This window comes from Candoia aspera, chromosome 2 (genome assembly GCF_035149785.1).
Source record: "Candoia aspera isolate rCanAsp1 chromosome 2, rCanAsp1.hap2, whole genome shotgun sequence".
NCBI classification, from domain to species: domain Eukaryota; kingdom Metazoa; phylum Chordata; class Lepidosauria; order Squamata; family Boidae; genus Candoia; species Candoia aspera.
Genome location: NC_086154.1, coordinates 69,416,100 through 69,441,748, shown reverse-complemented (window position 1 = coordinate 69,441,748; position 25,649 = coordinate 69,416,100). Strand labels below are relative to the sequence as shown.

The 25,649-nt window shown below is 39.4% G+C and overlaps 1 protein-coding gene across 1 annotated transcript in view; it reads right to left on the bottom strand.

The window, feature by feature from the left end:
* GEMIN5 (gem nuclear organelle associated protein 5) overlaps nucleotides 1-25,626 on the bottom strand; it is a 40,839-nt gene extending 15,213 nt beyond the window's left edge. The window contains exons 1-18 of the mRNA XM_063292145.1: nucleotides 25,367-25,626; nucleotides 22,992-23,146; nucleotides 21,900-22,081; nucleotides 18,321-18,469; nucleotides 18,056-18,169; nucleotides 15,831-15,963; nucleotides 15,056-15,218; nucleotides 14,163-14,375; nucleotides 13,208-13,293; nucleotides 12,246-12,328; nucleotides 9,812-9,948; nucleotides 7,337-7,410; nucleotides 5,637-5,818; nucleotides 5,084-5,223; nucleotides 3,891-4,062; nucleotides 2,240-2,467; nucleotides 1,567-1,674; nucleotides 862-990 (exon numbers count right to left, since the gene is read on the bottom strand). Coding sequence (XP_063148215.1) covers nucleotides 862-990; nucleotides 1,567-1,674; nucleotides 2,240-2,467; nucleotides 3,891-4,062; nucleotides 5,084-5,223; nucleotides 5,637-5,818; nucleotides 7,337-7,410; nucleotides 9,812-9,948; nucleotides 12,246-12,328; nucleotides 13,208-13,293; nucleotides 14,163-14,375; nucleotides 15,056-15,218; nucleotides 15,831-15,963; nucleotides 18,056-18,169; nucleotides 18,321-18,469; nucleotides 21,900-22,081; nucleotides 22,992-23,146; nucleotides 25,367-25,538 — 2,620 coding nt within the window. The 5' untranslated portion in view covers nucleotides 25,539-25,626. The remainder of the gene's footprint in view (nucleotides 1-861; nucleotides 991-1,566; nucleotides 1,675-2,239; nucleotides 2,468-3,890; nucleotides 4,063-5,083; nucleotides 5,224-5,636; nucleotides 5,819-7,336; nucleotides 7,411-9,811; nucleotides 9,949-12,245; nucleotides 12,329-13,207; nucleotides 13,294-14,162; nucleotides 14,376-15,055; nucleotides 15,219-15,830; nucleotides 15,964-18,055; nucleotides 18,170-18,320; nucleotides 18,470-21,899; nucleotides 22,082-22,991; nucleotides 23,147-25,366) is intronic.
* Nucleotides 25,627-25,649: the final 23 nt, after the last annotated feature.

Below are 25,649 nucleotides of genomic sequence, written 5' to 3'. Positions count from 1 at the left end.
CCTCTCCCAGTCTTCTGAGCGTCTGTGTCCATGGTCAAAATATACCTTCACTAGGATTGCCACTAAATCAAAATGTTTTCCATGAACAGGTGCTCATATGACCAGGCAGTAATGGCTTCAAAGCAGCTGTACCAAGCCTTCAAGAGACAGGCTACACTGACTGCATGGTGTGAATAGATCTTCACATGTTGTTCTAAAAAACCATCTACAACAGGAGAGGTTAAGTCTTTTAGCCAAAAAGCCTTATGCAAACCCAGGTAATGGAGACACCACACACATACACACAGCCTCTTCCAGTTGAGGTGAGAGGGAGACCGCTCATCATGCTTGTAGGGAGAGATCATGGTCTGTTTAGTTCCCCAAACAGAATGGACTGAAAAGAACAAGATGCGTCTGGGGATGAGACTGCTGGGGATGTGGCATTAAAGCTTTTCCCAATTAAGATTACTCTTTTCCTCCTGAACTGCAGCTAAAAAGCAGTTTTGATAAAGATCATTCGGTAAACTGCATGGGGATTTTTACTCTCCTCCAGCAATCTTACCAAGATCTCCGTTTTTGATGCAAATTCAAACCCTTGCTGGCAATCTAGCCTCTGGGTCAGAACAGGTTCCCAGGCCCAAATATACATGATAACATTTATTTTTGTGACATACAATTTTCTTATATTACTAATGTAAATGATATGGGACTAATGTAAAGGATATGTAAATGAAATGACACAAACATGATGTTAATATATTCTACTAAAAAGCCACTATGTATTGGTGCAAAAAGTCACGAGGTCAGGCTAAAGGTCTATTTAAGATGTGAAGTTACCTGAAAAGTCTCAGTAGATTGTATGCAGCATATTTCCTGTCTTACCTTTGGAATGTAAGAAATGTGCTAATCTTAGACAGTCCTGGTGCAGTTCCTCCTTTGACCTGTGGTCCATAGACGTGCTTAGAGGCAGGATCGACCGAGGCTTTTTCCTTTTCACAGAAACATCTGCTCCTGAAGAGAGAAACTCATATCATGACTACAACTGCTGATCACTATGCAGCAACTTCAAGGGATCCATTTCCAAAAACATTTCCTAAACCCTGAAGACAGGGTATAGCAGCAAAATACATTTACATACTCAATGAAAAGGGCTAATTTTCAGATTGCATTTAGGTATCACCATTTAAGAATCAGAGAACAGGACCCCTAGGTTAGTGAAGCAACAACACATAGATAAAAATAGGAAAGAAAAAGCAACAGATACTGAGGCTACTAAGAAAGCAGTATAAAGCACAAAAACCTGACTGTTTCCATAATCTTAATGCTGGACAAAGTAATGGCACTTCATGTCAAAGCTGAAGAAACGTTATCATTACAAAATGCAGCTTAAGAAACATTACATGCAAATAAGACAGCTGCCTCTTCTTTAAAAACCAAAAAACCAAACAAATGCTAAAAAGATCAGTATGCCCTTTGCCACAGAACCCACCTTAGATACTCACTCACTTATATTTATTTATAAATCATATGAATATGATAAATAAATATAAATAAATACTCCTATATTTACAAATAATGTGTACAAACCTGGCTTAATTGGATCCTTCCTTATAAATTGAGTTCTAAGCAAAACAGGAGGTTTCAGGCTGTCTGGCCCATGGACAGATGGTGGACAAGCTGTTGAATCACTGTCAACTGCAGTGAAGGAACAAATTAAGTTTGTGCAATGCCTGGGAAAAAATGATTCAGCTACAAACATGTTAAAAGGGAAACAAACAGCCACAGAGAAACTATAGGAAGATACTGGATAAAAGTAGTGTTGATGCTCATGCATTCCTCACTATCTTATCTAAATTCACTACCTCTGGCTTTAAAGCTAGTTGAAAACAAGGGAGCTGCATGAGAGCTAAGAAAAGGCTACCCTCTCAGTGACCCAGCTAAGCAAGTCTGGTTTCAGAATTAGGAAAGAAGACATGATAACGTGATGGTAAGTCATCTGCTTTCCTTCATCTCTGGCTCCATTAGATAATTAGAACGGTGTCTACTTCAAAAACAGACATTACGATTTGAAGGAGGAAGGAATTAAGAGATTCTCCTCTGGCTGAATGTCAAGCATTTGTCTTTGTAGTGGTGAGCAATACAACAGTCGCCTCTCATAACCAAGTTAGGTTTCTAGAGCTTGAACACTCGTCTCCAGCCTATTAAGACAATTACTGTACCCATGACTATAGTTGCGGACAGGAAGGGATCTGTTATGTACCTTCTGTGGAAATTCTCTCAACCGTCTCTGGCTCCTGCTGCTCCTTTTCTCCTTCTTGGTCAGAAACCCCATTCTCTTCCAAGGGAGACTCTTTCATATTTTCACCACCATTCATGCAGTCATTTATATTCTGGGCAGAAGGCAACTTCCCCAATGGCTTCTTCTTTTTCTTCACTTTCTGCTTAATCTGAGTGCTTCTCTTTTTCTCCAACTCAATACTCTTCTTGCCTAGTAAATAGAAATGCTTTTAAAAGCTTTAAAAGCCTCTCAATCTTTCCTTCCTTCCCTCCTTCCTCTTTCTCACACATTTTGAAAGGAATTTTTTTTGGCCTTCGAGTCAGTTTTTCACTCCTGGCAACTTCCTGGACTAGTCCCTGCAAGAAAAACCTTTTCTTGGCAAGGTTTTTCAGAAGTGGTTGGCCATTGCCTCCTTCCTGGGGCTGAGAAAGAGTGACTGGCCCAGGTCACCCAGCTGGCTTTGTGCCTAAGTAGGACTAGAACTCACAGTCTCTGAGTTTCTAGCCTGATGCTTTAACCACTACACCAGACTGGCTCCTTTGAAAGGATTACCACAAACGAAACAGTGCAATATGAGAGATGGTACACTAATTTTCTGCTTTTTCTATTTTCCCCACAAAGTTCGGGGGAAGCAATATTTTCATTGCCAGAGGACCTATTTAACATTGGGAAGGGGCAAGACAAGGACAGTAGATAGGACACTGATGCACAATGAGAGGGGTTGCACCACACACAGGAAGGGAATGAAATGTTCTGTTCCCCTGCTTAATTCTGGATCAGAGATTTTCTTAGTCTTTCTATTTGTCAGGCGCTACTCTACAGTCAACCATACTGCTGATTTTCAGTGATCGTGGTTAGATGGTGCTTGAAGGGGCATTTATTTATTTATTTATTTATTTGGCTGCCCCTGTCACCAAAGTGACTCTGGGCAGTAAAAAAAAAATTAAAATTAAAACAACAATAAAAATAACTATAGATACAATATATAATCCCCTCCAAATGAAGGAAATGTCAGCAGAAAGAAACATGCAGACATGATAGGGGAGTTACTACCTTCTAATCAAAAGAACTGCAGTGGGAACATGCTCTCTGTTCTCCCTGCCTCTTTTCTTGGATCTTTGTCCATAATTCAGTCTATGATTATTTATTCATTCATTCATTTATTTTTATTTATTTATCAAATTTGTTACCACCAATCTCCTCCCACCAGAGGGACTCTGGGCGGTTTACAACAACAATCAATAAAACAATAAATATACAATAAAATTACAATATCTAAAAATACAGTATCTAAAAATACAGTTATAAGTAAACAATAATTATAGATAAAAACAGAATCCAAATGGCAGATCATAACTCAGTCCTTGTATGCAACGAGCACTCTAGGGCACTAGCCATCCCCAAACATGATGACTCCCCTCCCTGCCCCAAGCCAGGTGGCAGAGCCAGGTCTTCAAATTCCTCTGGAAGGAAGAATATTGCATTTTTGGGGGAAGCTTCAGTTCCTACTAACTCTGGAATGCTAACACTATAGTTGAAGAATAATGAACTTAATAAAAGAACAAAGATTACAAATCTGAGGATTTCTTTGCTCTTCTTACTATGTCAAAGCATGAATTAATAGCTTACTGACCTTGGGGAGGGCGAATGTGCTCCTGCTTCAAAGTTACCCATTTATGAACACAGAAGTCATCACCCCCAGTGTAAATGGACTCTGCTTCCACAGGTGACCACTGTGCGCAGAGCAGACGGCCTCGATGTCCCCTGTAATTGTGCAAAGGCTCTTCTTTTAGCGCATCCCAAACCTGTAAACACATCTCTCATCAGTTATTGGCCCCACAGGATTTTCCCACCAAAATAATCTCTGATTTCTAAAGAAGTGGTATTAAACTAAAAATGAGATTAACAGCTGTATTTTTCTGCATAATATTCTAACTTACCCTTTACATACTTTTTACCTTCTTATCAAGAGGACAATCTGTCCATTGCAGGTTGGTTAGATCAGGTAAACCCCCAAACCTGTTCTACTTCAGGCCATAGAAATCAATGATTTGAAAGAGCCTGTACAAAGCTCTAGTCTACCACCCCTGTAGACTTGCTCCTTATTTGTATTATGCTTTTAAAATTTGGCTCTGGCTTTTTATATTTGTACCAGAATTCACTCACTCTTTCACAGTCATAAACATACACAATGAAAAAGAGTAAACAACACATTCTGCTCAGGTGCCACTAGCCACCAGAATGACAATTTATGCAATGGGTGCTCTGAGTTCCAAACAAATACAAAATGCAGCATGAGAATCTGCTTCTCCAAGTTTTGCTTTCTCTATTTTTTTTTAAATCAAGGCATTCCTAAATCCTTTATCTATTTGATTTGATTAGTTCAGGGGTCCCCAATCTCTTCAGCTCATCAACATACTCTTCAGATTGTTCATCAACCCCCAAACATTATATGAAAATAATTTAAAAAATACTACTTTAACTAATAGTACTAAATATTTTTTTTAATCCATTAAATCATGTCTGATTCTTGGAGACTGCCTGGACAAGTCCCTGCAGTTTTCTTGGCAAGGTTTTTCAGAAGTGGTTTGTCATTGCCTCCTTCCTAGGGCTGAGAGAGAGGGACTGGCCCAAGGTCACCCAGCTGGCTTTGTGCCTAAGGCAGGACTAGTACTCATGGTGTACTAGCCTGATGCCTTAACCACTACACCAAAGTAACAATAATAATGGATAGCCCCACTGATACTTGGGAGGTTGATATTGACCATTTTGGAGAACCCTGGCTTAGATTAGGAAAAGTATTCTAAAATAATTTCACAAGCATACCTGGGCAGTGCCATCATAGCAAACAGATACCAGTCTTCCATCATGATGTGGGCTCCAAGACAAGCTAGTGATCTTGGCTGTGTGCCCAGCCAGAGTACGAAAAGGCTCTGTGATTGTTATAGGCCTCTCTGGAGAATTCTCTGAAGAGAAAACATAATGTTGGAAGGAGCTCAAATCTTACTACTTACTTTTTACATAATTTTAAAACATGTTTACAATATTAAAATACAGAAAACCAAAGAAAAAACAATGAATAATATAGAAAAATGTAAAGAAATAAAAAAGATAAAATAGAAGAAGACAATTTGTTAATGCTTTGCTGTATCTTCCTGAGTAATATTCTGACTCTTCTTATCAAGAGAGCAATCTTGTCCTTGTGGACTGATTACAGGAGGTGAACCTCCAAGCATGTTTTATTGTCATGGCTTTACTTTAGACCAGAACAATGATTCACACAGTCTTATTCAACCAAAATAATAGAGAAGAATGACCAACAAGGGGAGAAACAGCAGTTTAAACAGTGTCTGCTGGTAAGAATTAGAAACATAGTCACCTATGACACTCTTGATATTATGTACATAAATAATAGCATTATTTGAGCCAGAAGCTATCATATAACTCAGTTCTGGTTGTGTTCCATAGTCGTGATGCCAACGAATCGCATTGATAAGTTTATGATGTTGCTGGATGGTACACAACAGTTTCAAATCAGGAGCTTGAAATATTTCAATTGATCTACAACATTAAAAAATAAGGCATGATCAATTAATGCATAAACTGATGGGAGAAATAAGAACTTTAGACTCTGTTCTCCAAAAACAATTCATACATATACACCACAATCCCACCTGAATATCCTACAGAACTGGAATAGTTTATTACAATAGCAGAGTCATCTCTATTTCTAAATATGAATACATTCTTGGTACGTGTTATATCTGTTTGCATCGTATGCTAATTTTATGAAAGTAGAGATACCTTAAATCAAGTTAAGGTTGATGAATATAAAGGTTTGACAAATTTTGTTCCAAAACATTAAAATGGAATGATATTGGATAGACACAAAAAGTGCTCAAGCCAGATAGAATCCAATTATTAACCTTACCAGTTATATATTAAAACAGTGATAAGTCAAGGGAAAAACTCATCAATCTATTTCCCATTCTCTTAATTTAATCTATGTAGGCTCCAACTGAACCTCCATTTTATAAATGCTGATTCAATGGGAATACTAATCACGTTCAACATCATGCTAAATCAATGTACTCTGATGAAAGTAACTTGTAGCAAGTTCACATACTCTCCACACCAGTGTGACTGTATGGAATTTAGATGTGTTTGCTTCCATTTTAAGTTGCCCACAGCTTCCTATGTTCTCACCAAACTGGTTAATTTTGATTATGATTGGTTTGAAATAAGCCAGTTTCAAACTGTAACTTATAAAGCTGGCTTCTTTAAACAGCCATAATATTAGCCACGGTTTATGGTATGGTCAGTAGAATAAACTATTTTAACTGAAATCAAAAGACATTCCTTGAGGTGGCACTGAGAGAAAGGAAAGACTTGCTGTGGCTCATCCATGTTATCTTCTCCTATGGTTTAACTCAGTGTTTCTCAACCTTGGCCACTTGAAGATGTATGGACTTCAACTCCCAGAATTCGCCAGCCAGTCATGCTGGCTGGGGAATTCTGGGAGTTGAAGTCCACACATCTTCAAATGGCGAAGGTTGAGAAACACTGGTTTAACTCATCTTCCCTAACTAGGCACCCTTCAGATGTGTGTCCGACTCCCAGCATTCTCAGTAAGGCTTATGCTATGTGAGGAATTCTGACACTGAAGTTTACATATTATAGGACACCTAGCTTGGAGAAGGCTGGTTATACTGAATACAGGTGTTTTTTTCCCATATATCTAACATCTGACTACAACTGCACACAGTCAGGCACTCTAAACACACTATGACAGTACAGTCAGTCAAGTATTTGGAGATGTAATTTTGTCTGCTCACACTTCACTTGCTCATATCTATCGGGGAAATTTCTCTGTGAACTAAGTAACTATTTTTTTTAAATCACCAAAGAATTGTATACTGCTTCTATTGCCCAGTAAAGGAGTTCAACATAGTAGTTTCTGTCATAAAAAAAATGAAATGAGGAAGGCATTATTATGTTTGATTTTTACCAGTGACTCTCAACCACTATGCCTGCTACTAAATGGCAAATTAGCATTGAGTTTAAAATTTCAGCACATACCCATCTTCATTACCAAGAGCCAAGAGAGTGCCATCTGGTTTCCAGCTGATTTCTGTGTGTGTTGGTAATTTGTGCTAAAAGAAAACAGACAAAACTGTAGAGCCTTAATAGTACTGACATCCGTTCAATAAATGTTGTAAAAATTGTCAAATGAAGGTTTTCAGGGAGAATAGAGGAGTCAGGGAATTTTATGAATTTTCACAGTTATGGCCACAATAATCTAGCAGCTACCACAAGACAGGAAAAAAACCAGCTTGATGTAGTGGTCAAGGTACTGGACTAGAAACCTGGAGGCCATGTGTTCTAATCTCTCCTTAGGCATGAAAGCTGGCTTGGTGACTCTGGGTCAGTCACATTCTCTCTCAGCCCAACCAAACTTACAGGGTAATTGTTTTGAGAGGTGGGAGTATTATGTACACTGCCTGGAGTTATACAAAGTAAAGGCAGTGTATCAATCCAATAAATAAATAAATGACAAAAAAAGTCACTATATAATTTCTACTTATCTACCCTTGCAAAAATTGGTTTATTTTTTCAGTCCACAGGCAGACTTTTCTAAAATCTTAAATCAGTCATAAGATTATAATCAAAAACTACTCTATGGGGAATGTTTGACTACGGAGTTTGAACAACTTATTTATTTAGAATCTGTCTACCTACCTACCTACCTACCTACCTACCTACCTACCTACGTACAATACAAATACATTATCTGTAAAAGAACAACTAAAGCAAGTCTGAACTTGTCATGCATCCCAGCATATATACAGGGAATCTATATAGCAACTGCAACATCTTGCTGAAAATAGATGTGATTACCACAAAAATAGCCAGGAAAAATTCAAGAAAGAGATTGGGATGACAGGGTGCTGTCTATGGAAAGACTTGAAGATGAAAGTAATCTCAGCAGGAGATCAGAAACCATGTTTTCATTCAGCTGTTTGGCTCCACCACCCCCTCCGACTTCTGAAGTACAGTACTGGACACCCAACAAGAGGTATACCTATCATTAAAATGAAATATGATGGTGTAACACAATAAAAAACATCTGGCTGAATGCAACCCTCTTGCTTATCTCAAAGCTATTCCGTTTAAGCTTTCCTATGCAAGTAAGTTGCAGAATCATAATGATAATGGATAGCAATTTTGCCACAATGGATAATACAGTAATTTGATATAAAGGAAGTTCCACAATTGATGGACCTGATCAATCTACTTGGAAGGCTTTTAAGTATTTTCTGAAGTTGTAACAGAAGAATGAAACTTTCAAATGTTTAAAAGTTTTAAATTTATACTAGATTTTCAGTGAAGATGACGACAGAAAACGAAGTAACATCCTATGCCTTAAAGACTATTTGGGAAATTTGAGGCAGTCTTGAATTTATTTATCAGAAGTTTTATGCTGTTCCTTTCTTACAGGCTCTGAGTAGTATATGAAAGTCAGACCCTCCATCAACACAATTGTTTTGTTTTTGCCTTCTAATGATTACTAGATCATAACCGTACAATAATAGCCCATGCCCACAGATAATAGCCCATGTCCACTGCTATCCCGGTTATTCGCACTAATTCTTTCTCTCTCTAATGCCTATTCTATTTTGCTTCAGTCCTACTTTAATCAATGGTTCCTTTTTTCAGCTGTATTTCACCCATTGTTACCTGTGTCTTCAGACCACTGCCTACACTGCATCTTGATTAGTTTGTCTAACATTCTGTTCTTTTGTAGTATACAGTTCGTACTGACCTTAACAATGCTGGGAAATTTCTTCAGAAAGTTTAGCCTTCCTGTGGTTTTGTTTAATTGTTCATTGCTTAAGCTTTGCCCTTTATTTATGTACAATTCTTATAGACCAACACATTCCAAAGCATCTTATCACTTGCTTGGAATCAACAAGCTGAAATTAGTTCCAGGTAATATTGCATGATGCCACCCCAATCACCCCATCAATGTATTCCAGACTCGAGCAAACTGGAATAATTTTATCAGCAAACAGGTTGCCTGTGGCAACTCATGGGAAGTTCTTGCTGCTCATTGTTCCTCAGAAGGGTGCTAGTCACCTTAAACAGGGCTGCTGGGGCACAATAACTAATGTAGTAAGGGCAGAAAAGTAAGTATGCTTTGCGATGCTTAATGCCACAGTGTAAACTTGACATGAACTCTTACCCTTCTTCAATCAAGTTCAGTTCTGAACTTTCTGCTATTCATTTGTGGTCTTCGTGCCCCATAGCCTCCCAACATACTGGGACCTCTTCCTTACCCACACTTTCTATCTGTGTTAAGATTTAATCTCAATCTGACTTCTTTCTATTTCATTACAGAAGGTAAACTGCCAAGAGCTTGGTTCATGTAGAGCTGAGTATACTATGCCAGTGTGCCAAAAGATACTTTGGGGTCAGACATTACATCTCAAACTTGAAACATAATACAGATGGAGAAGTAGCAAGCAACTTTCATTCCTAGCTCTAAATTCTTACTTTGATTGAATTTGTTTCTCGGATGACTTTGTTGATATCATGAGCTTCCCCATTTAGATTCCAAGGATTATGTTGGAAAACAAGTCCTTCTCCTGCGCAGCTATACAAGGTTATGGAAGGTCTATCACCATCTCCCCCTACAATAAATAAGAAAACAGTGCTATTGTTTCTTAAAGTGTATATTTTAATGCAATTGGCAGAAAAATAATCTAAAACATATTGTTTTTAATATTTCTTTTAATATAATACTACTATCACCCTTTATGTTGCACTATCATGCAACATAACTGATGACCTAAATAATCAAATTATTGCAGAAAGCAATGGTCAACTGGGGTATTCCTGATGTTAGTAATGATATTACGAAGGAGTTTCAAAACTTGTGAAGATCTTAACACCTTACATGTTTGAACATGCCCATTATAAGAACATGTTAAAAAAATTAAGTATTTATTTGATTTATCTTGCCATTATTTTTTGTGAATGTAAGGCTGTTCACAAATTCAAGACTGAAGGCCATTCAGGACCTAGTCCGATAGCTTTGAAATTGGCTTCCTCTTACTCTTTGGATTACAGACTTTTTAATCCTTAAATCAAAGTTTTTGATTCTGAGGAACAGGTGCTCCTATAATTAAGAGCCATTTTGGTCTAGTGGTTAAGGCGCCAGTGGCTTACAGTCCAGTAGTTAAGACTGTGAGTTCTAGTCCCACCTGAGGCATGAAAGCCGGCTGGGTGACTTTGGGCCAGTCACTCTCTCAGCCCAACTCACCTCACAGGGTTATTGTTGTGGGGAAAATAGGAGGAGGAAGGAGTATTAGGTATGTTACCCGCCTTGAGTTATTTGTAAAAGTAATAAAGGCAGGATAAATAAATAAATAAATAAAAATGAATAAATAAATTGGGGATTTGTAGCTTCTGGATTGGCCTTAGTAACAGGTTTCCCTAGCTTTTATGATGTAAATTATTTAATTTTACAGGTAGGCCTCGCTTACTGATGGTAATTGGGACTGGAAATTCCATCACTAAGCAATGCAGTCGTGAGGTGCAATGTCACTTGACTGAGCTGACTTACAATGGCACTTCCAGCAGTTCCAGTTGCAATTATTAGGCAAATCCTGCATGGTCACAGCATCCCGTAGTCATGTGATCGCCATTTGCGACCTCCTTCCAGCTTCCCCATTGATTTTGCTTGTCAGAAGTTGGCAGTAAAAGTTGCAAATGGCAATCATGTGACTGCCAGATGCCGCGACATCATAATTGTGAGCTGCTCACCGAGCATCTAAATCACGATCACGTGATTGTGGGGTTGCTACCCATTATAAGTATCCCTTGTTCAGCGCTGTCGTAACTTTGAACAATTGCCAAACAAGTGGCTGTCAAGGGAGGACTACCTATACTTGATTTAATTAGTTACATATTATCAGTAGATTTTATATGGTCTACTCGATCTACTCTTTTTATCTTAAATACTTGTTTAGTATTTCACTTTTCTTTTAGATTAGAGCTGCCTAGGTTTATAATATGTAATATTATAAACAATAATACAGGACAACTATATGCTTGGTACGATATAAGTATGATATAAATACGTTGAAGATATAGCGTGTGTATTATATAAATAAAATATACAGACTGCATGGTGGTCATGCACATCTTAGATACTGAAAGAGAAGTGGCTATAGTTAGTTTGAGCAAGCTCCCTCCCCCCATTTCTCAAGCACAGCTGCAGTTGCTTCCACTGAGAAAAAAACAGGTATGTGGAATGAGCTAGCTAGGCAATGGAGAGAAGAAAGGACAAGCGAAAAAGAAGCAGAATGAATTACATCAGTCTCTCTAGAACACACATCCTTTGTAAAATGTTAATTTTCTAGAACTTTCACTTGTTTCCTGACCCTGTAGGCACATGAAAGGAGTTTTCACTTTCCCCTAGGTCACTTGCCTCCAGTGTTGTATATTCCATTCAATAAGCTTTGACTCCAGTCAAAGGGTGGGCTGTCCGTTGCTCAAACCTAAGAAACAATTTTTCCCCAACAATATACAACCAACTCTACCTATTAACTGTCAAGTCTAGAGAACATCTGAGAAACCTACATTCCTTAACCTAAATCAAACTCTGCCTGTGAGTTATGAGTTCAGAAGTGAGCCATCTGTCCTGGCTACAGTAGTCCATGGGACAGTGAGGACAGAAAAAAGGAAACAATCTTATCCTTGACAGATTACCCCTAAGAAATGCATTCTTCAAATTTCCAGTGTTTTGAAAAGAGGAAAGTGAATGTGTAAGTACTACAAAGTCCTTTTTGGGGGAATGTGCCCAGGTTTCCAAAAAGAATACCTGGGGTGGGGGAGAAGATCATGTTATTTCTAGAGCATTATCAAAATATCTGGACCAAGTAAAGGCCATTACAAGAATAATAAATTTATTTTTAAGACTTACGTGAAGACAGCGGAGGAACTGGAGGTCCCCAGACTAGAGTGTACACAGTTTTCTTATGGTATGTACTAGAGACTTGTGGAGGCCTAATAGGAAAAAGTAGATGAACTTGGAGTTATTTTTAAAGAAAGCACATGACAATACCTAAAGTAACTCCCCTCAGCATTATTTAAAATTATTAATAGAAATGAGGAAAGATTCAACCATTCCTTTAAGCTAGACCAGCAACATTTTTCACAATCCCTCTGCACTCCTTTTTTTACAAGTTTAAAAGTATATCTGGTTGCCCACAGAAGAATACTAGATTTTCTCAGTACAAGAAACAGTAACAACACTGATGACCTCCTCTCTCAATAAAGTTTGCCCTTTTCTGTGACTTCTAAAAGGATAAGAATGGACACAGAAAATGCATTCTAATTAAAGAGTAATACTAACATTATGAAGTAACAGAACAAATTATGAAGAGAATTGAGAAATAACTGAGTTTCTGGAAGATTTTGAACCAGAACGTACTCTGAAAAAGTTGTTTCAGAAAGTTTTCTTAGAATGAACTTGGATTTGGTTTGTATGGTTTAATTTAAATAAAGTAATTAAATTAAAACAATACTAAACTATTAATTCTATGTTTTTATCAAGTCTCCAGCTTTACCCCTAATAGCCTATGGAATTAGGCTGCCATTGGCAAAGAGTCTTGCAACAGAAGCTTATCTTCATATGTTCTAACATCCTTGCAAAGTGCTAGCTTACTTTTGATCAACCCTCTCACTCTGGTCAAGTTCATACTAAGCTAAAATCTGGGCAGTTTTGGCTTATCAGCTATTGTCATCTGTGAACCATGGCTTATTGAATAGTGTTACATGATCCAGCCATTTATTGATTGTTCAAAAAGATACAATGAAAGCTAACCATGGTTCAACATTATATATGTACCCAGCTACTAACCAACAAAAATAGTTGTATCTTACTTGTTGGAGTAGATGTCATAAATGCCGACTTTTCCATCATCTGTTCCAAAAGCTAAACAGCCTTCCTTCTTTGGATGCCAAGCCAACTACAACCAGAAAACACTCTAAAGATCTCAACACTACTGTTGGTATTGTGGATCAATGCAAATTGTATCCAATTTGCAATGTGTGACATTAACACAACTGATACACAAAGATACTAAAAGGATATCTATATCAGCAGAACATGTAATATATACAAATGGACATTTGTTAGCATTCTCCATAAGCCATGTAGGAGTTCACTTGTGGAAAGCACCACAAACAGAAAACTAACAATGTTTAAAGTTCTCTGTGATTGAAGCTGCTTATGAGTAGGCAAGGAAGCAAGCAAGCAAATAAACAAATAAATAATGTATTGCATGCAGTATACCGACAATTTAAAATAATTAGATCTGCATTCTCTTTAGATAGATTTGCAGGTGTACTATTTTTACAGTCTAGTAACATAGTAATACAAGCCTCAGCTACTGCCAGTAATGGAATGAAGTTATTAAGCTTAACAATTCATGATCATAGTTAATTCTAGTTCACAGCAATTCATAACATTATTTTTAAACACCCCTTTCTAGTGTTGTTCTTAAAAGCAATTTTTGTTAATAATGTTTTTCATTAGCTTAACATCTTTGCTCAAATTATGCTGATAATTGTTTTCTTATGTCATGGCCATGACATAAGCAGTGACTTATAATTAGCATAACCAATAGAGCAAGCTTTAATTTATTATTGTTAATATATTTAAATAACATGCTTAAAATGACATGTATTTTAAATTAATTTGTTTATGACATTTTAATAATGTATATAATTAGCATGCACAGTACATAAAGCATAAGCAATATCCAATTTAAGAAATCATTATTTTCAGTCTGAAAATCAAATGTATATTGAAAAACAGGAGCAGAAGCACACTTACAGCTGTGACTTTGGATTTAATGCCCTGCCAGAAAGTTTTCACATCATAATGGTTGTTGATTGACATGGTGTTCCACACTCGGAGCATGCTGTCCCCGACTCCAATAGCAAGACAGCCTGTATCCACGGGGGAAAAGGCCAGGCTGTAAACAAACCCCCCAAGAGAAGGCATACTCCAGCAGCAATTTGAAGTTGCCAGATCCCAACATTTCACCTACAAAGAAAGAAACGGATGGAGCTTCAGTAAAAATTCACCAAATCAAAAGCCGCTGAAAAGTTAAGTGGGAAAATTATGAAGACTTTCCACAGAATTTCTCCTTATTTTCAAATGGAAGCCCCAATCTGCTCAAAGGCTGAGTAGATCCCTGCTGAGATTCTAGGGACAGATACCCCAGAATTACTCCCCAACTTCTACAAATACCAGGCACAAGACTAGATTCAAGGTTAAAAAAGCCAATGCACTATTTGATTCAACATATTTTTCTGCATGAGAGCTGAGGGGTTAACTGTTGAAGACCAAAGTAGAGTGAGGCCAAATGAGTCCTGGAAGGCCCAGTTCCAAAAACTGTGAAAAATGAGTCAAAGTGAATTATAATGCACCAAAGCAAAAAACAGATATCCTGAATCATTAAGTGGAAATGCCATCAAACTTGGAGAAACCCCTTGATTTTGTTTGATAACCTTTGATTAATTTTTCTTTGTACCTAGATCATTTATCAGCAATGACATGGGAAGGAACGGAGGGGGAACTCTCACATACACCTAGAACTAGCAGGGTCTAGGAAAGATTGATCAACATTGACAGTAGCCTAGCAGGGACATTTGTGGAACCCTTCAGTTCAGTAATTCTGGAAGTTTGTTTGCTTGTTTAAAAACATGACATATGATCCTTACATCTCTGTCCATTGAAATGGAAAAAAGTAGTTCTCTGTCTTCCACTTGCAAAGTACACAAGTTGAACACTATTCTAGAATGGTTTTGTCCTTCAGATGAACTCCCCAGGAGTTCCCATTTTCGCTTCCCAAGTTGGGTCAAATCCCACTTCAGCAGTTCACCTCTATGAAAAGAAAACATGCAGAAAGCAAGAATCTGTTTATGACATAGGGTAGGTTGTTTTTTAAGTATATAATCTTTTACACAACACTAATATATTTATAGAATTACCTTGCTATTTACTTTAGATGCAATATCATAAACTACCATTTTTATACAAATATTAACGACAATGTTTTGAAGTCCAATAAAATTATACTAAAAGAAAATTCAAAGAGCTTTATCTCACATGCACAGAATGATCATTATAATTCACAGGGAAATCTTTCTGGATCTTTTAAGAATTGGGAAAAAATGTATCATATAGGTATAAAGACATATACCAAATGTCCCCAAACTAGTACTCTCCAGGTACGTTGAAGATGCAATTCCTAGAATTTGAGCCTACATGTCCAAAGCCTCAGGATTCTAGGAGTTGTAATCCTGACACATCCAAAGGGGGCTTTTTGGAAATATAAAGGAAACTGCTTAGAAAGAAGAAAGGCAGTCTTTTGAATATATACTGAGAAAACACAGAAGACATATAATGCCAAGGAATTAATCCACAGCTTCCCCAAACTTATTTTCCTATACTTTTGCTTTCCACTCAGCCAATTTAATTTGAGAGACTACTCACCCAAAGCAGCTGGAGAGAATGTATGTGGGCTGATTTGGGGGCCAGTGTAGTGTTAACCAAAGACGCTCTTTGACCATTGGTTCAACACCTCCACCTCTTCTTTTCAAAAAGGGCAATTTCAAGGTCATTATCACTACCAAAAAGGAAAAAAATTAGAGATTTCAAGCCTGCATTGATATCAAGACAAAGGAGAGATTCCAGAATGAAAATGGATGTCAGCACCTGTTCATTCGAGCATTCACACAATAACAGTCAGAAGGCTGTGTTCCTTTAACTGTTTTAATGGAGCGAAATGAATGGTACAAAGGTAAAGCTGCAAATGGAGAGTTCCCGCTTAAACCTAGATTTAAAACTACATTCCCTTAACTGGTTCCCTTTCCCATGAAAGTATGTCATCCTCCCTCCTATCCAGGTGGTGTTTCTGGTGTATCTCAAGCCATTGTCCTTGATGTCTCCCATAGCCATAATAATACACTTCACACTCCAACCTCACACCCCCTCCCATCTGGCGACACAGAGTCTACACCCATTGAGAAGGAAACGATGGCAGATGCTCCGATAAGGGGTTCTGTGAATCCTTTGATTGGGGGGATCTGACAATGGAATCGTTCCACATAATTTTTATTAAAAAAAAAAGTTTGCATACGTCTATGAGACAAAGACTGATACAGGTATAAATACTATTGAATACAACGGGTCTTATTTCTGACTGAACACACACTAGCAACCAGTGCAGCTTGCAAATCAGTGGTGTACATAGGCATACTGAGGCATGCCCATTCCTGCCTGCCCCATTGCATTCTGGACCATCTGTAGCTTCTGAGGGGTCTGCAAGGGCAGCCCCATGTAGAGTGCATAGCAATAGTCCATACATGTCACTTCACAAGGCAAGTGACCATCTGAAGGGCTTCCCAGTTCAGAAATGAGCATAACTGATGCAAGGCCTTCCTGGCCACAGCTGCTACCTCCTCTTTGAGCAGGAGTTGCAAATCCAAGAAAACCCCCAGACTGCACCAGTCCTGAATAGTGAAGTGCTATCCAGAACTAAAGTCCATCCAGGACTAAAGATGAAATGTTTCTGGGCTCAAAGGGCCCAAATAGCCACAGCCACTCAGTCTTTCTAGGCTGAGCCTAGTCTGGTCTTCCCTATCCTGACCCTTACAGCCTTCAGATACTGGGACAAGATATCAGCAGCATTTCTCGGGCAACCTAGAGCTGAGATGTAAAATTGGGTATCATCTGATCATCTGTTAGTACTAGACCCTGAATGATGGATGATCTCATTCTGGCAGCTTCTCGTGGATGTTAAACAGAAGGAGCATCAAGCCCTGAGGTACCCCACTGGCAAGAGACCTTGGGCTCAAACTCTCCCTCATCAATACTGACTGGAACCACATGGAGAAAAAACCAAACCAGAACATGGTGCTCCTATTCCCAATCGCTGTTAGCCAATCCAAAATGATGATCAATGGCACTGAAAACCACTGAGAGATCAAGAACCAGGATAGTTGCACCACTCCCATCCTGGCTCTGCCAGAGGTCATCTACAAGCATGATCAGCGTTGTTTCATTATGTGCCCTTGTCTGATACCTGATTGAAACAGATTAGATAATTCATTTCCTCCACGACCCTCTGGAGATGAAGTCTGACTTCCTTGGGGGCCAAAGTTGTCCAGAATAGCAATGGCACACCATAGCCACTGTTAAGCCCAGCAGAACTACCCCTCCCTCAAGGAAAGTGATACCAAACGACGGACCCAGCCTCAAGTCAGCTCCTGAGCATCCTTAATAAACCAGGAGAGGCATGGATCTAATAAACAGATGGCCAAGGCCACAGTCAGAATGATCCTGTCCTATTTCTCAGGAGTTACAGGCTCAAACTCATCCCAGCTAAACCTGCAAGACTGAGCTTGGTGCTTCAGCAAGACTTGCCCAATCAGAGTACAAACTCCGAGGGGATCTGAGCAACTTTAGCGTTGTTGGCTTTATTATAAAGACTATGTGTCATTTCAACAGATTTCAGCTCTTTTATCCTATTTCATTCAAGATTGGATGCTATGTAAAATTACAATTGAAGAGGCAGCTCTCTTCTTCAAACCATTAGAATTTTGCAATTACATTTTTCACCTCTAACTGATAACAGTTAACATAATCAAGCACAGAGAAAAGAGAAAAATAATGCTACACTGTATTGTCAAAATAAAGTATGATTTCTCCAGACCTACCTCTATTCGTACTACAGCTCCACACACGAATGGTCTGATCTTTGCTTCCTGAGGCCAAATAATAGCCTTTTTCTTCACCCACTTCTTCTGTTATGCCTCCAGTAATGGCATCTTCTTCCAAAAGTACCAAGAAATCAGATTAAAAAAGTACCATTTTATTTTCAAATGAAAACTACATTGTCTTTTTGGCTCCATTATAGAAGCTAATATTATTACAAAACTGCACATTTCTTTTTATACTGCAATACATATGCTTTGTATGTACCTTGGAAATCTTGTTTACTGAATATAGCATCTTCACCAAGCACAGGGTACCATGCCAAAGAATGTATTTCATCATCATGACCTCTCAGGCGATGAACAATGTTTCCCTTTTTGCTGATGTCCATAATAATCACAATCCCATCCTTATAGCTTGGAAAAAAAAAATTATACTGAGGAAGAGATGTTTAATTTGTTAGCTAATAAATCATGTTCAGTAAATAATCCCTATACTAGATGCAGCCCATTCATGTTTGTAATATAATCTTTCCATATCTTACTTCTTTGCTATTTATAAGGGCAGAATGGGAAACATAAACCTGAGTATAGAAGTGCTTATGCTGACTAATAAGTGGGAGAAATCAGTGAGATTTCAGCCAATATGAATTGTAAACAAATGATAATATTTTAATCAAGTTTCATAATCCAACGTAGAATGTTAAGAGTTAATTGTTTCTGCATGAAATTAATGAATCTGAACAGCAAAACTTGCCAGTTGGAATATTTCCCAGTCTGCCAGGAACTATATACTGAACACAACAGAAAACACGGGCTGAAAATACATGGTTCATGGGGAAAACAGATGCTTCTGAACATAAAGAATCCACTTTCTTGGCATTACATCAGTTTGTAAAACTATACTTTATGCAGATATGGAGCAATGCATACTTCAAGTTAGCCTGTTTCCCCCCCCAATATTCTTGAAATATACAACATTACAAGAATATAAAATGGAATTAATTTGCATTCTAGATTCAGACTAGGGCTGAATTCTCTCTCTCCATAACCAAATATTTGTTTCATAAATACAGTATGTACCTCATCAATGAAATATAAAGCATGTTAGGATGATTCATGTCTGCCAAGTACAGGCTGCAACCTGTACTTAGCAAAACCTCCCCAGATATTGATATGGTGTATCTAGATAAAAATCTTTACTGTATATTAGAATGAAGCCAGCTAAAGTAATTTATTGCCCTCCAGCAACATGAGAGTACAATCTCTTTTAAAACTTATTTATTTTATTTATTTATGAATGTATTCACCGCCCATCTCTCCCCAACAGGGGGACTCTGGGCGGCTTACAATAAAACAAAATTAAAATATAAAACCATTACAATTAAAAATACAATAAAACTGTAAGTATAATAAAATCTGCATGGCGAAGAGATATTAATCAGACCTTCAGTGTGGTAGGTCCCTCTGGATCACTTCATGGCACTAGCCATCCCCAGGTGTAATTATTTGCCCTCCCATTCCAAGCCTGCCTACAAAACCAGGTCTTTAATCTTTTGCGGAAGTCCAGGAGTGAGGGGGCTTGTCTCACCTCTGGGGGAAGGATGTTCCAAAGGGTGGGAGCTACAGCAGAGAAGGCACACTTCCGAGACCCCTCTAGATGGAATTCTTTTATAGATTGGGCCCATAACATGCCCTCCCTGCATAACTGGATGGGGCGGGTCGATGTAATAGGGATGAGACGGTCCCTCAGATATCCTGGTCCCTGCCATGTAGGGCTTTAAAGGTGATAACCAACACCTTGAATTGGACCCGGAAGCAAACTGGGACCCAGTGGAGCTCACGCAACAAAGGTGTTATGCGTGCAAACCTTGGAGCACCCAAGATTGTCCATGCGGCCGCATTCTGGACCAGCTGTAGCTTCTGGATATTCTTCAAGGGTAGCCCAATGTAGAGCGCATTACAGTAATCTATATGGGAGATAACCAGGGCATGAGTGACTGTTCAGAGGGTCTCTCGGTCCAGGAAAGGGCATAACTGGTGCACAACACGAAGTTGCGCAAAGGCCCTCCTGGCCACGACTGCCACCTGCTCTTCGAGCAGGAGTCGTGAGTCCAAGAGGACCCCCAAGTTATGCACCGGATCTGTCTGGGGCAGTGCGACCCCATCCAGCACTAAAGATGACAAATTCCTGGGACACGAGGTGCCATTAATCCACAGCCACTGCATCTTACTATGGTTCAGTCGAAGCCTGTTGTTCCCCATCCAGCCCCCCACAGCCCCCAGACACTCGGAAAGGGTGGTCATGGCGTCACTTACTTCACCCGGGATGGAGATATACAATTGAGTATCATCAGCATACTGATGATACCTCATCCCATGGTGACGAATGATCTCACCCAGCGGTTTCATGTAGATGTTAAAAAGGAGAGGGGAGAGTACTGATCCCTGCGGCACCCCACAAAGAAGGGGCTGTGGGGCTGATCTCTCCTCCCCTATCAACACTGACTGGGACTGGCCCTGGAGGAAGGAGGCGAACCAGCGCAAGACTACACCGCCCACCCCCAACTCCCTGAGCCAACCCAAAAGGATACCATGGTCGATGGTATCGAAAGCCGCTGAGAGGTCAAGAAGAGCCAGGATGGATGCACTGCCTCCATCCTGCTCCCGCCAGAGATCATCCATAAGTGCAACCAATGCTGTTTCCGTCCCATAACCGGGTCTGAAGCCTGACTGAAAGGGGTCTAGATAATCCGTTTCATCCAGGATCCTCTGGAGCTGCAACGCCACCACTTTCTCAACCACTTTCCCCAAAAAGGGGAGGTGGGAGACTTATAGTTATTTGATTACGGCATTTATTTTTCCTCCCTTTCTTGAAGTTTAACAAACATTTTGTCTTCTGCTTCTCAGCCCTGGAACTAAGTGACTGTTGGTTGCTGACGTAACCAACAATTTTGCACTAAGAAACTTTAACTGCCAACTTAACTCCCACAATGTATAGAGCAACATCCCCCCAAAATAATACAAAAATTAGTAGCAGGATTGAAACAGCAGCAAATAAAATAATTTGTATTCAACAACTTAATTCATCACTTGGCATAAACACTATGTAACTAAAAAAAAAGATTTCCCCTAGTATTAATCTACTTGGTATTAGCAGAGCAGTTTGGTGAGTGGTGAAGGCACCAGGCTAGAAACTGGGAGCTCATGAATTCTAGTCCCGCCTTAGGCACAAAGCCAGCTGGGTGACTTTGAGTCACCAATCTCTCTCAGAATGACCAAATGAATCATCAAAATAAATCCAGATTCTATATTCCCTATATAGATGAACTAACTTAGTAACAGAATATTTTTGCTTATTATTAATGAAAACATTTCTTCCCAACACACTGATCACATTTTAAAAGTCTTAAGAATAGGGCACAGAGAAAATGGAAATTGTATTTTGTTTCAAACCCCAAAAGAAATCAGTTGAGCTTATTACTTTAGCCAACTATCAGAGCTGGCTGCAGTTCAATCAACTGAAACCTGGAACAATTTGGCTGTTCCAATTTTTACCTAAGGCAAAATATGGAGAAGTCTTACAGGGCAAGTATGGTAATGCTGGGGTGCCTTGTCCCTCTCTCCCTGCCTCTTCTACATGGCTTCGTGCCAGCCAGCCTGTTGATCTGAGGTCCAAATGTCTGAAGCAGATTTCAGAAGGCCATGCACATAAAATGAAGGGGAATCTGACCCACCACTGATAAAATGGACACCACTGATAAAATGACACTGACTTCAACTGCTTACTCATGTTTTAGCATATAGTATTTAAAAAATGTCAAATTTATAAACATATGGTACTTACCCAATGGCTACCAGATTTTCATGGTGAGGAGAACAAGTGAGACAGAATATAGTTCTGGGCTCCGGAAAGAACTGCTGACTATCATTTCGATTATGCCAGTAACAAATCACTATCCCTTTCTCATCACCAGACACAATTAGATCTTTTGCTCTGGGTGACCAGTGCAATGCAGAAATTGTATTCTAGAGAAATAAAGCAGCACAGTTAAAAGAAAATTAAATATTGACATTTTTGAGGTTTTGTGCAACACTTAAATATGGAAAGCTAGAATTTGCAACTTCCTCTCAGTCACCTTCCAGAATCCAGTGGGCTCACCAGTTATCAACCAAAGGCCAAGGAGATATGGAGGAGGTGAGTCTGCCCCAGATCTTTTCTAGGGTGGAAACTGGGACAATGACCTCTATCTCTTCCTTCCTAGAAGTGGTAACCAGCTATTGACCAGAGTGCAGAGTATTTCAGGAATAAGTTATAGAAAGAAATTAACAAAAAACATTTTTTTCCAAACAATTCAGAATAACTGTAACACATCTTATTTAATCTCTGGATCAGTCATCACAACCTATCAACAAGGAGGACTCACCAGCCAATCACAACCTATCAACAAGGAGGACGACTGATTCACTGGACAATAAAGATGTCTATAACGATCATTTGACTTTTTTTATTCCTAGGACAGCAGAATTATCATTATTGATATTAAACAAAAGCTTTCAGCTGGAAAACAAAACTTCATTGATGAAGTGCCTATCTATGCACCTGAGTGATATGAAAATAAGAAGGAACAAAGAAGAAAAAAGATAGGTAGCAGGATTAAATAAGATAAACAGACTACATAATAATATTTCTTCATTAACGTCTCACAGCCTGCCACTCTGACAGTGTATACACAGAATAAATCTTGCTAAAACAAAAGTATACACAGAATAAATCTTGCTAAAACAAAAGTTTAATTCCATGTTCCTCCTAACAAAGATTTCAGTGATGCTTGGCAAACTGAAGTCCACAGTTAATGAAAAGTTGCTCCAGAATATAGTAAAATGTGTACCACAATCCAATAAGTGATCAAGAATTGCCTTTCCACATCCATTTTACCTGATGCAGTGTATGTTCCATCACGACAGTCAATGTTTGGGAATTCCAAATTTTCACAACTCCATCATCAGAGCTGCTGGCACAATAGTAGTTTTGTCCAGGGTAGGGACAAAATGTGAAGCCAGAAACTCTTTCAGTGTGGCCTATCAATTCCCCTGCAATGAAAAACACATTATACTTGCAAAATAGATCAGCTTTTGTTTTGAACAACTCCCAGTCAAATGGGTTATTCAAAGGAACCTTCCCATCTCCATCTCTCTTCCTCATTCTTTTAAGTCTGCTCTGGGGAGAGATGTAGATGGCTTCAGGGGAAAATTACCCTTTCTTCATTACATTGATAAAAGTGATTTCACTGGAGACAGTGCTAACAGACTAATTTTTATTTATTTCATACATTTTTAATCTGTCAAGTAATTAAAGCTGTCTGGATGAATTACAAATTAAATGAACAAAGAAAATGCAATTAAATAAAAATAACATGCTTAAATAGCTTATATGGCTTAAAACCTGTAATGCAGGTGAATATCAAACTAGATCTGAAGTTACAGTTGTGGTACCTGTATTGAGAATGCCTTTTTGAATGACCAGGCTGCTAGCAGATGGAACACTTCAAGATACCATCTCCATTTGATCCTTTAGATATGTAGGCCCTAAATCATATAAGGCGAGCCAGTTTGGTGTAGTGATTAAGGCACCAGGCTAGAAACTGTGAGACTGTGAGTTCAAATTCTACCTTAGGCCCAAAGCCATTTGAGTGACTTGGGCCAGTCCCTCTCTCTCAGCCCTAGGAAGAAGGCAATGGCAAACCACTTCCAAAAATCTTGCCAAGAAAACTGCAGGACTTGTCCAGGCAGCCGCCAGGAATCAACACACACACACACAGACACAGTGTTTATTGCAAGTATACTGAAATTAGCTTACACATCTTCTCCTTCAGGGCAGTGTAATATCCTTAATTCCCAGCCAGAGGAACAGCCCACTCACAATGCTGCCATCTTCTTGGGATTTGGATTCAGGTTCAATTTATTTTAAGATACCAGCTCAATATAACATACTAAACACATTTAAAATTAGGAAACTAAACAGCAAAATGTCCACAATGGCTGGGATAGGAAGATCTGGCAAAGCCTTTTGGGCAAGACACTTTGTAAGTGAAGAGCCACACATGATGAAGCCCTTTCCATTATGGCCAGCCACCTCATTTTATTTGGTAAAGTGAGTAAGAAAAGGACCTTTGGACACAGATAAAGACTCTAGCAAGGTACATATGGCATATTATGTTTTTCTCAATGACTTGGCTCCAAGTCATTAAAGGGTTTAGCTCTCTCCCAGTATCTGAATTCAATTTAGAAATAGACAAGTCAGAGCAAAGCCTATTGTTCACACAGTGAGACTTACTTCTAAGCAAACGTGGATGAACTCAAGCTGAGTGTTTCCCAAATGTAAACAGGTATGCCTCCTTCACCAAATATAATGAAGTAATGCAATGCTTCTTTGTACAGGGCATACTTCATATAAGTTAGATTAGCAGGTATTACTGAGTCAATCTGCATAACTTACCTATTCACACATTTTTCTCTCTATAGCCAACCCTCTAAATTTAGTAGCAGGGGAGCAATGCCAGTCTATGGTGGCAAGAAATCAGGAGTGAGAGAGCACCTTTTCCAACTAATTCATTTTATTAAAAGGCATAAGCTTTCGTGAACTCACAAATGCTTATACTTTTTCATAAAATTTGTTAGTGGGGAAAAAGTGCTATCACACTCCTGATTTTTTGCCTTCTGTGAGTCACCCCTTAGAAAACATGGACTTCCTTGTTTGGGCTGACTAAAGTTCTATACCATTAGGGTATGGTAGCATTGTTGGGATACCAGAAAGAGCCATTTTGGGGTCCTGGTGAAGATGCTGGCCTAGAAGTCAGGTAATTGTCAGTGCTGGACCTCCCTTAGGCATGAAAGCCAGCTAGGTGACTTTGGGTCAGTCACTCTCAGCCCAACCACCTCGTGGGGTTGTTATGGAGAAAATAGGAGGCAGGAATATTAGCTATGTTCACAACCTTGAATTATAGATAAAAAAGGCAGGATAAAAATCTAATAATAATAATTGTCCAAATATATTGGACTACAACTCCCAGAAGGCTGGTCTTCGTAATTCGAAAACTAGGCAGATAGCCTGCTGAAAGCTTCCCCATTTGGCCCAGGAGGATTTCGAGAAAGGAGGCTGTCCTGGCTTTTAACTCGGAAGGCGGGAACGCATTGCTGCCCTTTCGCAGGACCGGCCCGAGAGAAAGGGTGCAAGCGGCGTGGGCACCACAGAGGTGCTGATGGGTGGTGGAGGAGGACCCCGCCTGATGACCCTCAGCCCGGGGGCCGTACCATAAAAGGTGGGAGCGGTAGCGTGGACCTCCAGGAGACACACGCTGTGACGAGCCGCGAAGCCGAAGAGGCGCCCGTCCTCGGAAGCGTCGCTGCACCGGCTGCAGTACCAATTAGGGGAAGCGGGCAGCACGCGCTCGGCGGCCCCAGCGCCCAACGCCCCCGTTGCCATCACGCGAGCCCCCGAGGCAGCGTCGCCGTCACGTTGCGCTTCCAGGAGGCTCCCGGCAGCTGTCACCACGCACCGCCGTAAAGCCCGCTTTAACCTCTCCCACGTGCTGTC